General features: G+C 37.7%; 1 protein-coding gene across 2 annotated transcripts; it reads right to left on the bottom strand.

Moving 5' to 3' along the window:
- Nucleotides 1–35: 35 nt before the first annotated feature.
- LOC127941498 (barH-like 1 homeobox protein) lies at nucleotides 36–7,496 on the bottom strand. 2 transcript variants are annotated; one of them, XM_052536581.1, is made up of 4 exons: nucleotides 6,140–7,496; nucleotides 4,352–4,574; nucleotides 3,068–3,357; nucleotides 36–418 (listed from the first exon to the last, which is right to left on the bottom strand). In XM_052536581.1, the coding sequence occupies exons 1-4, from the start codon at nucleotides 6,591–6,593 to the stop codon at nucleotides 48–50; spliced, it is 1,338 nt and encodes a 445-aa protein (XP_052392541.1). In that variant the 5' UTR covers nucleotides 6,594–7,496; the 3' UTR covers nucleotides 36–47. The 2 variants fall into 2 exon arrangements, with proteins under 2 accessions (XP_052392541.1, XP_052392540.1); XM_052536580.1 differs by lacking the exon at nucleotides 36–418 and having other exon boundaries at nucleotides 1,949–3,357; nucleotides 6,140–7,494.
- Between the last annotated feature and the right edge of the window lie 3,862 nt (nucleotides 7,497–11,358).

Here is an 11,358-nt window from a genome sequence, read left to right on the forward strand (position 1 = left end):
ATATATATATATATATATATATATATATTGTTGCATATATCCCCACCTCACAAACAAGCCATATGAAAAGTCCTTAAAATGTTTTCTCGCTCTCTACTTAGTGATTCATGAGCAGGAGACCAATGATGAGACGCAGGATAACATGTGCTATGCGAAAGTTTGCAGCAGGAGCCCGACCGGTCACATGTTATCGACGTCCAATTAAAAGCTATTAAAGTCTTTTGTCTGCTCGTTAATATCCCATTCAGTCGCCCTGTCAGAGCAGTCCCTAAACCCTGAGCTTTATGGGACGGTCTCGTGGTTGGGTTAAAGTCAGTCTTAGGCTCACTGAGGGGGGATGAAGGGGGGTCCCGTCTTGCCGCTGACCAGATGTCCCCTTGCTGATCCGAGCCGCAGTCAGCTCTGCCCGGTGACCAGCTGTTGGGGCCGTTTGGCAAAGAGCAGCAAACCAACACGCTCGAGAAAGGGTATGGAAACAATCCATTTCCAAATGGGATCACTTAGGGCACTTAAACAATTACACAGTTAGGTGACCATTAATATTTCATCCACATATTGTTTATAAAAACTAAATGAAATGACTCCGCTTGCTTAGTGATGCATAATTCTGTTTTAGTGCAAAACTCTTGTAGACACGAGACAATGGAGGATTACAAGTGTTGAGTGTGTGCGTGAGAGAGAGCGAGATCACGTACCCACAACCAACATCCAATCTCTCAGTATTTCCCTTTTATCGTGCTGGCAATAAAATGAACATCGTTTTAAATTGTATTGAGACTGGCTCATATGATTCATGATCAAATGATAAAGTGTGATTTAAAGTGTGACCTATTAATAAGAGGAAGTCACGTTAAACTTTAAAATATGAAGGTAGAATTAACTTCCCAAATCTCCAGGCATTTCTGAAAGGTTAAGGAGGTGAATATACACTTCCTTGGGTGCGACAATCTTATTAACCTTTTTTTTTTTTTGGTCGTTTCGACAAATTAAATCCAGGATGCTAACCAAATAGCGTGGGGTTTGAGCAAAGTGTCTGACAGTCATGTTTAAAATTATTCAAACACATTTGCCAGAAATATCAGAATATAAGAGTTCCCCGAGTTCAAATTTTATGATTTTGCTATCACTAGCGATTGTTTAAGTTTATTTTCATAAGCAAACTTTTACTTTTCATTAAATTACTGGATACATTTCAAAAGCAATGACTTGACATAACATATGTAACTAATTTTATTGGTTTACTTTTTTGGTCTTAATCTGGTTTTTTTTGTTGTTGTTGTTGTTGTTGTTGTTTTTTTTTATGTTTCTTGTCGAAACTTAGTCCTCTATAACTTTTAAAAACGAAACCTTAAGACAATTGAACCATTTCAGTTCATATTTCAGTTATAGAGGTACAAATAAGTCATTACATATACACGACTCCTTTTCCCCCCACTTCGTGTTGACCAATCCATTTAACAAAATAATTTAAATATACAATTTATTTGTAAAATTATATAAATTATAAAATCTTAATTTAGTTTTGGCCCACTTATCGCTTTATCAGGAATTCATAGTGTGGATTATTTTATGATTTAAAAAAAGGCTTCTGAAATTGTTTGAATTAACTGTCATTGGCACTGACATACAAAACAAAAGTGACTACACTATCCATATACGTTTGTGAAAAGGTAAGATTGTCTCAGTGGTCGCATTCAACACATCATGCATTGGTTGCATGGAGTTATTGTTGCAAAGTACAGGCTTTGGTAAATTTTGCAATAGTAATTTTCTTAAACCATACATTTATAATGTGTCAATGACACGCGGTCTGGCACGCGCATTATGCACCAGCATACCTTTTTTATTGGCTGTTGGTTTAGTGTGATTGAATTGTCTATGATAACACGAGTGTGTATTCACACAGTAGCCTATTTGTATAGGCTACCTCCACATTCTCAGTCAGTGGTAAATTAATGAAAGATCTTTATTAGCACATTTATAAAAGTAATTCTCCTTGCTTAAAGACAACCCTCCCCAGCACATCCAGCAGTTTTAAGAGTTTTTAAGAAGTTCACACTGCTAAACTCACGGGGGCACGAACGAAAATCATTTGGAATTACGAGAATCATTACTTCACAAATCATTATTCTCAATATACAGCTTCACCAGAAAGATTGACAAGATATTTCAACGGCTTTATACAGAGTTGTTGCACAATGCCTGGGCGAACAACACTTTGCATGTCATCGATCTTCGTGACGTCTCATTGAGTACAAAACGAGGACTTGGCGTTTTCCCAACAACATCAAAGTGATACTGGCAGTTGCGCAGGATTCAAAAGCAGCACAAAAAGAATCGATTGATAATCGATTAATAATCCATTTTGTCCAATCCACCTGCTTGTTCTGTCTAGGCATTGCACTCCGCACCATTCAGCTGTTTGTCGGGTTTACATGTGCCGCTCAAGTCAATCTCACCTGTTAACGTAAGGCTTGGACATATGATACAAAAAGAGAAAATTAGAGAATTGTCTTTCAACATAAAACAAAATATTCTTATTTACACCTCTTTTGCTTTGTACATTTTAGAGGGTCCATACAAAGCCCACGATTTATGACCTCGATTTGATCTCAGGAGAATTAAATAAGAATCTAGTATTTAAATATTATTTGCGTCAGGGATGCACCAACAATTAACATATGTAATACTGACAAGTTAAAATAATAATAATAATAATAATAATAATAATAATTTATAAAAACGAAGCGTCCCTGCAGTATCATATCCCGTTCTTATTGCTTTCAGTAAACGGTCTGTATTTGTTTTTTGTTTTTTTCAGAATTAACATTTAGGGTAAACAAAAATATAAACATAAGTTAAAAAATAAACATAAGTAAAATAAATAATTAAATAAAGCTTAAATATGTTTTTTTTTGTGTGTGTGTGTGTCAGTTTGTTTTTGTGGCTTCGTAAAATTACTCGAATATATTGTCACCAGTAAATTAGTTTTTTTCTTTCTTTGTTTTTTGATGGTGGAGTTCAAAGCTGCCATGTATTGTAACAAGTCCGAGTCATGCCGTTCATCGCGGTGGTGTCGGTCTGGATAACACACCGGAGAGGGGGGGCAGAGGCGGCGGCGGCTCGTTGGCGCCCTGGAGACCGTGCAGAAGAATCCGGGGAACGAGAGGACGCTGCAGCGCCGGCGGGGGTGCCGAAGGTCCCCTGTATAAGTAGAGCGCTGCTCCAGGGTCCAGATTCGACATCAGGCTTTGAGGGTAGAAATACGGAGAAGGGAACATCCTTTGCAGCGCAGAATAATTTCCAGCCTCCGCTAACAATTCCAGTCCGACCGCCGTTTGTCTCTTCCACTTCGTCCTTTTTTTCCAAGACGAAAAAGGATGATGTTAGTATAGGTAAAATATGATTGAAATTATTCAACGTGTTTTATCTTCTGATCATAACAATAAGAAATAAAAAGATCGAGTAGGCTACGTGTATTTTCTTGCAAGCCTATTTCCAAGCGAAACATAAAACCCAAAGATAAATCAAATCGGAACCCTCTATGATTTATCCTTTAAGTAACTGTATAAATATCAGTTTTGAGCACACAATTCAATAATAATATGATTTACGTTAAAATAGAAAAACTAATAAATTGCAATATGAGGTCCACAAATCTGCTGAGAGCTATGGGAAAGTTTCCTGAAGCAGTCTATTTTGATATGTAATTCACATTTATTGTGAAACTAATATAAACAAGATATAAGTTCAAAAGCAGGTAGCAAATGTCCCGAATATTTCATTAATTAATAATATTTAATCATACACCATTCGTGGATAAAATTCTGAGTATTAATTTCAAATCTTTAACTTATCACAAAATTAGATGCTGCGAATACAATAGGAAAATATGTAAATAAACCACTTGTGGAAGAACAATATATGTTGAATTTCTTGTTATAATATAGCCATTTTGCAGTTATTTTTAAGTTATAAAATAAGACTGATGTGAATCTTTTAGCCCCTTTAAATATGAAAAGCTTATTATTTTATGCTTAAATTAAAAAGGGTGTATATTTATTCTGTAGCATTTCCTTTACTTTTTACATTTCCTTTACTTTACATTTCCTTTACTTTACACCTGCCATTTATTTTTGTCTTTGGCATGAGACTTATAAATCAAAGGAAAAAAATATGATAGGTCTACACACAAGTGCATATTCTCTTATTAGCATAATAAAAATGACATTTATAAAATGCAATGGATAACAGAATAATTACCATTTAATTTCTGCATATTTTTTTCTTTTCTTATTTAATGTTTCTGGGATGTACTCAAGCATTTGTTTCCAGCTGACCACATGCTCACCTCCTGTTCTGGTACCAGGTTTTGACCTGCGTGTCGGTCAGGTTGAGAGATGCTGCCAGCTCCATCCTGTCCTGCACACTCAGGTACTTCTGACGCTCAAAACTGCGCTCCAGCTGGGCGAGCTGATGGTCAGTGAAGGCGGTCCGCGCTTTCCGTGGCTTCTTCAGGCGAGCCTGCGGGCTGTCTCTGCTGCTCGAGATTTCTCTGTCGCCCTCCTCTTTCACTGAAACATCAAATAGAACGAAAGGGCAATGATTAGCATGAGTTAGTTAGTAATCGTTAGTAACTTGTAATTCTGTCATGCATTTTTTCAGATTTTATTTTCAGAATGTGAATACACAAGGGTTGTGATATTTAATTCAACCCTCTCTCCCTATCTAGACCAAATTCTTTCTCTCTGAACCCAGAAAGAGAGGGACAGGACGCGAGAGACCTTGCCAGTCGAGTAGTTGACTCGTCTCTCAAGGAGCACAATAATCCGGCTAATTGAGCCACGAGGGATGGAAAACTTTCAACCGAGACCGGAGAAACTTCACAGGGCCGGGGATAAGAGCGAAATAAAGAGCGGACCGACCCCGTGCGTTACAAATCTGATTAGCACTGGGACAAATTGCATCAAATCCCTGAAATATAAGGGGGTAGAAAAGGCAAAAATCAAAGCTGCGCACATACTCTTTATAAGCGCTCTGGAGATGGAATGGCTTTGATTTGGAGAGCATTAATTTTGATCAACGCTCCTATAGACTTGCCAAGCTAGTAATGTCATGATATGAGAGCAGAAATATATTTGGATTCATAGCTGAAGGTTGGCAAAGTTGAGAGGCATCATGCCCTACTTCCAATAAGAGAGCAAGATTTTGGTGATAGCCTAACACTTTTGCAAAATTATCAGAATCAGCAACGACCATACCAGTCTCCAGTAGGCCGAACACACGGACACCAACAACTATAACAATACAAATTATTTGTAATAAAGAGACAAATAGCAATAAAAATAAATCAAGTTTTTATAAATGTATTAATTTAATAAGGGCATATTTGTCAAAAGTCACTGGCCTTTATGTGTTAGCATCACTAAATCAACCTAATGTTATGTCACAGGAAACGATCTTTCACTCTTTTCCCCCTCTCAGATGTAATTTCACCTGGACAAATCCTTAATGAATCTTGCTGATGTTGTTTATCAACTTTCTTTGCTCTGCACCTAACAATAAGCTTTAAATTAGAGAGCACGTTAAAATATATGAATAATCCACGTAAATAGATATGAACTATATTCCTTGCACCGAAATCACAAATATTTCATGATTTTTGCACTAGAGACAAATGCATTCATTGATTTCAAAATATTTAATAGACCTATGAATTTTACGAGGGTTGATTCTAAAATGTTTTGGATTATAAGATTATTATGTCATGTTGATTCTATCTATCTATCTATCTATCTATCTATCTATCTATCTATCTATCTATCTATCTATCTATCTATTAAAATTATATATATATATATATATATATATATATATATATATATATATATATATATATATATATATAATAATCTGTTGTCCTTTATAGAAACGCCTAAAATGAACACAATAAATAAATAATAAAGCATGAAAACTACGAAAATTCTGTTTTCTTTCTATGCCCCAATTCTTTTAAAAACATAGCAATGGATAGTCAAAAAGCCAACCTACTTGATCTCTTTGCTATATATAATTGTGTCATGTTCTAGTTCACGTGCAATAATTTTAAAATATCACTAAAATCGAGGTGATAGTTTACCTTTGTATTCACTGTCTGACGATGAGTTACTGTGGATCTTTTCAATGAAGTCGTCTGCGATTTTTGATGCCAGTCTCCCTGTCTCCTGAGTCGGCTGGCCGTTACTGGAATATGGAGCACACGCCGCCAAGGGTTTACAGTCAGACAGAATATCTCTTATTAAGAAGGATGAAGTGACAGTCCGAGGTTGCGATCCGGCGGAGATCGGCCCGTGCTGCAAATGGGACACGAGCGCGAGCTGGTGACCCTGTCTATGCGCAGGATCCTCACCGCACTCCTGTCGCGGGGATGGAGGGGAAGAACAACCGCTCTCTAAGTCTGACCTGGGGCTGAACTCCAGCGGGGACCTGCATTCTCCAACCAAACTGTCCCCCTTCGCGATGACTGGGCTTCCAGGCCTGTGGGAGAGCAAGGAGTCGATTCCAAAACTGGAGCCGTTGGTGGACGCTTCCATCTCCACACTGCTGCTTGCGCGAAGCCTCTGTTCAGATTATCATCTGTATTCAATCAAGTTCTGCGTGAATGGCGCTCGATTTTAATAGCGATCTATCCAGAAGGAAAATCCAAAGCAGAATCGGAAATGAGAAATATTCATCCACAGTCTGAAAAAAAAGTCCTCTTCCTGGAGGATTTTTTTAGTTGAAAAAAGGAAAAGGATTATGCTTGAGGAGGTTCTGTATGAAGTGGGCTACACACAGACCCTGTCTCCAAAAAAAAAAAAAAAAAAAAAAAAAAGTTTTTTCTTCTTCTTTGGCTCCTCACTCCTCACAAAATCGATACAGCCTAGATAAACTGTCAGCTGGTAAATTCAATTAATTATTGTTATTATTAGGCTATTATTATTTAGTACTGGCATTTCACGAGGACACGAGAAGCATCGATAGTAGCTAAAAGCAAAGCAGTTCTGAAGTAACAGTTTTAATGTAAAACCGCAAGGTAGCCTACTTAGAGGCTGCGCGCATTTCAGCACCACGGACAGAAGCAAAGCGGAGTCAACTCGAGCCTCGCGCCTATCGAGCAGCTGAAGTTTTCATCAGTTCAAAGGTATTTCACTGTGGAGAGAAGAGTCGAATCGGGACCGAAAAGGCAAGTACATTCTGTGCCGGCGCAGGTGATGCAACGCAAATGCGCTAGACGGCAGAGTGCTGAAAAAATGCTGTAAGAAGACAGAAGCGCTATTGAGGTAATGCAGGTTAAATACACACATTGGGGAACGGAAAGTCAGATAAAGCCTAACAAATGAACTTGTGCACAACTCTGTGGCTAGGTTTTTAAGGGCACCCCTTCCACGTGAATCCCCAGCGACTCGCTTCCATTGGTTAGGAGGTGTTTTGGGGTGTTGACTGGCTCGCTAAGAGGAAACGGGACCCCCCAGTAAACCCCTCCCCACAGGTCGCCCACTTTGATTAAAAGAGACACTGAATTCATTAGGAGACTCGGATCCAACTGTTTACAGGCAATTTTCACACTGTTTGCTTTCATTACTTCATTGATGAGCCTTATAATTGGGTTATTATGAGGAGTGGGGAGGTCTTTTCTCTCCTCTCCTCTCCTCCTATCGCGCGTTGACCACTTTCTTACAAATCGGCCATTTTTTTTCTCATATAGTTCTTTTATAGTTTCTACTGAAAGTTGAATTTAAGTATTGATGTTGTTATATTTAATTCTACGCACATGTTTAAGGCACACAGTTACACTTCTATGCAGCTCTGGGATTAAAAAATGTGGCAATGAAGTGAAGCTCATTTTTATTAAAAAATATATTAGAAATGTAAGTCATTTAAAAAAGAAATGTGTGTGTGTGTGATGGGGGGGGGGGGGGGGCTTTAAGTATATATTTTTTTGGTGTTAGTGTTTAAGAATGTTTAAGAAATGTAAACCAATATTACACTCGCATTAAACAGATGAAATTCTGAGGGGATCAAAAAAAATTTTGATTAAGAAATAAAAATGTTGAATGATGATAGTTTTGTATCTTTTTTAAACAAATAAAATGAAATTTTTAAACAAATAAGAAGTGAAGCAATACATACTAAACTGTTTTTATATATACAATATTACCCATATTTATTATTATTTAATTATATACATATATATATCCCCAGATCAAAGTCAGCTACAGGCAGCCATTCTGGTGACATGTGACATTAAAAAAAAAAACACAGAGGACCCCTTTAGACTCTCGTGACTTTCATTATATTTTTCTTTAGTTTAAAAATGTACATACACTTTTATGATGAAGAGAAACGTTTTGGTTTGGTAGAATGGTTTTAAATTCTTGAAATTTGTTACTCAAAACTGCCTTGCTTGCTAAATGCTAATGAAAATAATGATTAGGCCTATTTTGTTTACACTCAAATGTACATTTTAGTATTTTCTACACACTCGAAACATAGGCTACTCATATATATCGCTTACATACTGAGTTTATTGTTTATTCTAACGCTACTGTCAACAATATAAACAAAATAAACAATAAATATAGTAGGCTAATAATAATAACTGGCAACGTAAAAGAATAATAATAACATATTTACCATTTGTAGTTCTAGCATTAATAGTCAAGATCAGAATAAATGTTTCATTTGTGCTTTATACCCTAAATACTGGGCAGTCTGTTTGACGCTTGATGCTTCAGTGTTCTTTTCTTTTTCCAAAGCATAAAACGCGATTATCGAACAACCATGTCGTTTAGTTCATAACAAGAATCTAGTGGTAATGTATGCAATGTTAATGAGCAATAAAGAGGGCGACTGCTCTTTCTGAAAGCCCAGCGTGACACAAAACTCTAACATGCATGAAAAACTATTGTCCTGCCTTTCACGTCTTTCTCTCAAACAGTTAGCCCCTCGTGTTTTTTCGACAGGTCCAAATAATCGAGCCCCCCATCAGAACAGCAGATTGGAAGCGCTAGTCGGCTGCAGACAGCGGCAGGTTAGTGAATCCTCTCCCCGCTCCCAAGGGGTGTCAACACGGCTGCAAGCTGTCACAGTGAGGCGGGGTGCAAGCGCACTCACTTTAGATTAGAGGCTCATATAAGGATGCCCACTGCGTGTGGTGGGGATTTGTCTTTTCTTCTTTTTTCCCTATAGTCTCTGTGGCAGGCCATGACAGGGGTTATCTATATGGTATGTTTTGAGCTTAATGTTTTGAGTATAAATAAAATTCAGACCTCTTAGTAAAGTGACAACAGGTGCAGTAAACTTAATGAGTAAAACAATCAGTTTAAACCAAACATTTTAAATGAAAATTAATCTTTTATAAAATAACCCATAGAAATCACAAATTGCTCAATGCTTAATGCTCAATCCCATTGGCTTTCCTTCAAATGTCCAAACAGTCAAAATCCTTGAATGGCTCAAGCAATCTTTTCATTTAAAAGCACAGCACATGCTACATTGGGCATTGTGTAATTGCAAAGTCAAGTTAATCAAAAAGTTATTTATATTTTCTTATTATTATTTAAAAAAATTGTCATATAATTAAATAAAAAATACTTTTTATGGTCAGGCCAGGTGTACGCTTGTTAAATAAGTAATGGACATAATTATTAGTAAATACATAAGCATACATATAATAGTAATAACATAAATATACAATATAATATCATCACACACACACACACACACACACATATACTGCTGAGTCTATGACTTTCTCGTTCCCACTTTGTAAGAATAAAATTACATTTTTACATGAATGCATTAAGAATTAATGATGTAATGTCAAGTCTCTAAAACTTGTAGAAGCTTCAACATTCTGCAAAAAGTCATACTGACACCACCTCACAACATGCGTGCATATGATTTAAACACTGATTAAGCTTTAGTGATTGACATTGGCCATACAAAATCATAGAAAGCTTCAACCGCAGTAAATGCCACAATGTTACACAAGTTGGACAATTCATAGAATAAACAATTAATAAAGGACAGAAAATCAGGAGCTTGACACACCAGATGGAGATGCACAGAAACACCCTCCAAAAACCTGTCACACAAACACTTGTATTTAACGTACATCCTCTGATTGTTTGTAGATTTGAGGGAGAGGCAGAAGAGATGAGTGGCAAGAGGCTTCAAAGGCTTTTGATCTCACCTCACCTCGGGTGAAAACAATGTTTTGAATTTCATTTATTTATTCTGTTCCATGTTTGTTAAATATATATTTGGATATGTTCAGGAAAATGGTACAACGTTCCTGGATAAACTTGGCATCGCTGTCATTTGGAAACATTGAGTAAAACATGCCTTGTGATAAAAAAAGACATGTAGAAAGAAAGAAATGTTGACTTAAGTCAACAAACAAACATTGTTCAGAAAAAAATAACGGGCACACCCTGGACCAGTCAGTGATGCAAATGATGCACCTTAAAGCCATCAGGTGCAAGATTTGACAGAAAATAATGAGAACCGCTGAATCTTTTATAAGGTTAACACTCACATTTCCCAGTCAGCTGTCACACAAGAAAGACTTTAGCGCATTCATGCTGGAGAAATATACCTTTATTGGCTCATTAAAGCTGACAGGGGGCTCGGGACCACCAGCACTCAGGCTCGGGACCGCCGGTGCACCACCCCGTTTTGTGTCAGTAATTTGCAGAGGAAATATACCTACCTTGAAAAAAGTGAAGGGGAAGATTATAAAGGAAGCAAGAATGAGAGAGCGAAATGGCAGAAGCTGGTGGGGTGAGTGCCGAAAGATGGGGGTGCCAAAGGTGTGGTGGGGGGGACCTTAAAGAAGGGCCTTGGGGGAGGGTGGAAGGATCGCTAGCACGCCAGGAGTCTGATTCTCTCCTAATTGGAAGCATTGGGCATTGTCAACTGAGAATTTTCAGTTGCTCACTGACAGGTAGAGTCATCAGGATGATAGCCCACTTGTCAGCGCAAAACACCAATAAAAACAAACCACTTTTGATTTAATTGGAAGCCTAGCTGTAGAGGTCTAGGAATGAACAGGTTGGGGGTTGTGGATTGCTTTAGGGAAAAACCGATGTGTGTGTGTGTGTGCATGTGTGTATCGAAGGGATGTTTGACAAAGAAATCATCACTTTGTGTAAAACCACCCGGAGCAGTGGCTCACATCGTTGGACAGAGGAGAGCAGGTCGTCGTTATTCTGTATGTGTGCAGGAGTGTGGGCGGTCACTTCCCATGGTGCTGAGGTTACAGGAAACACAGAGTTTGATTCGGTCTCTGGAGGCCTACAGGCTGTTCAGCAC

The sequence above is a fragment of the Carassius gibelio genome, chromosome A21 (genome assembly GCF_023724105.1).
Source record: "Carassius gibelio isolate Cgi1373 ecotype wild population from Czech Republic chromosome A21, carGib1.2-hapl.c, whole genome shotgun sequence".
Lineage (NCBI taxonomy): Eukaryota > Metazoa > Chordata > Actinopteri > Cypriniformes > Cyprinidae > Carassius > Carassius gibelio.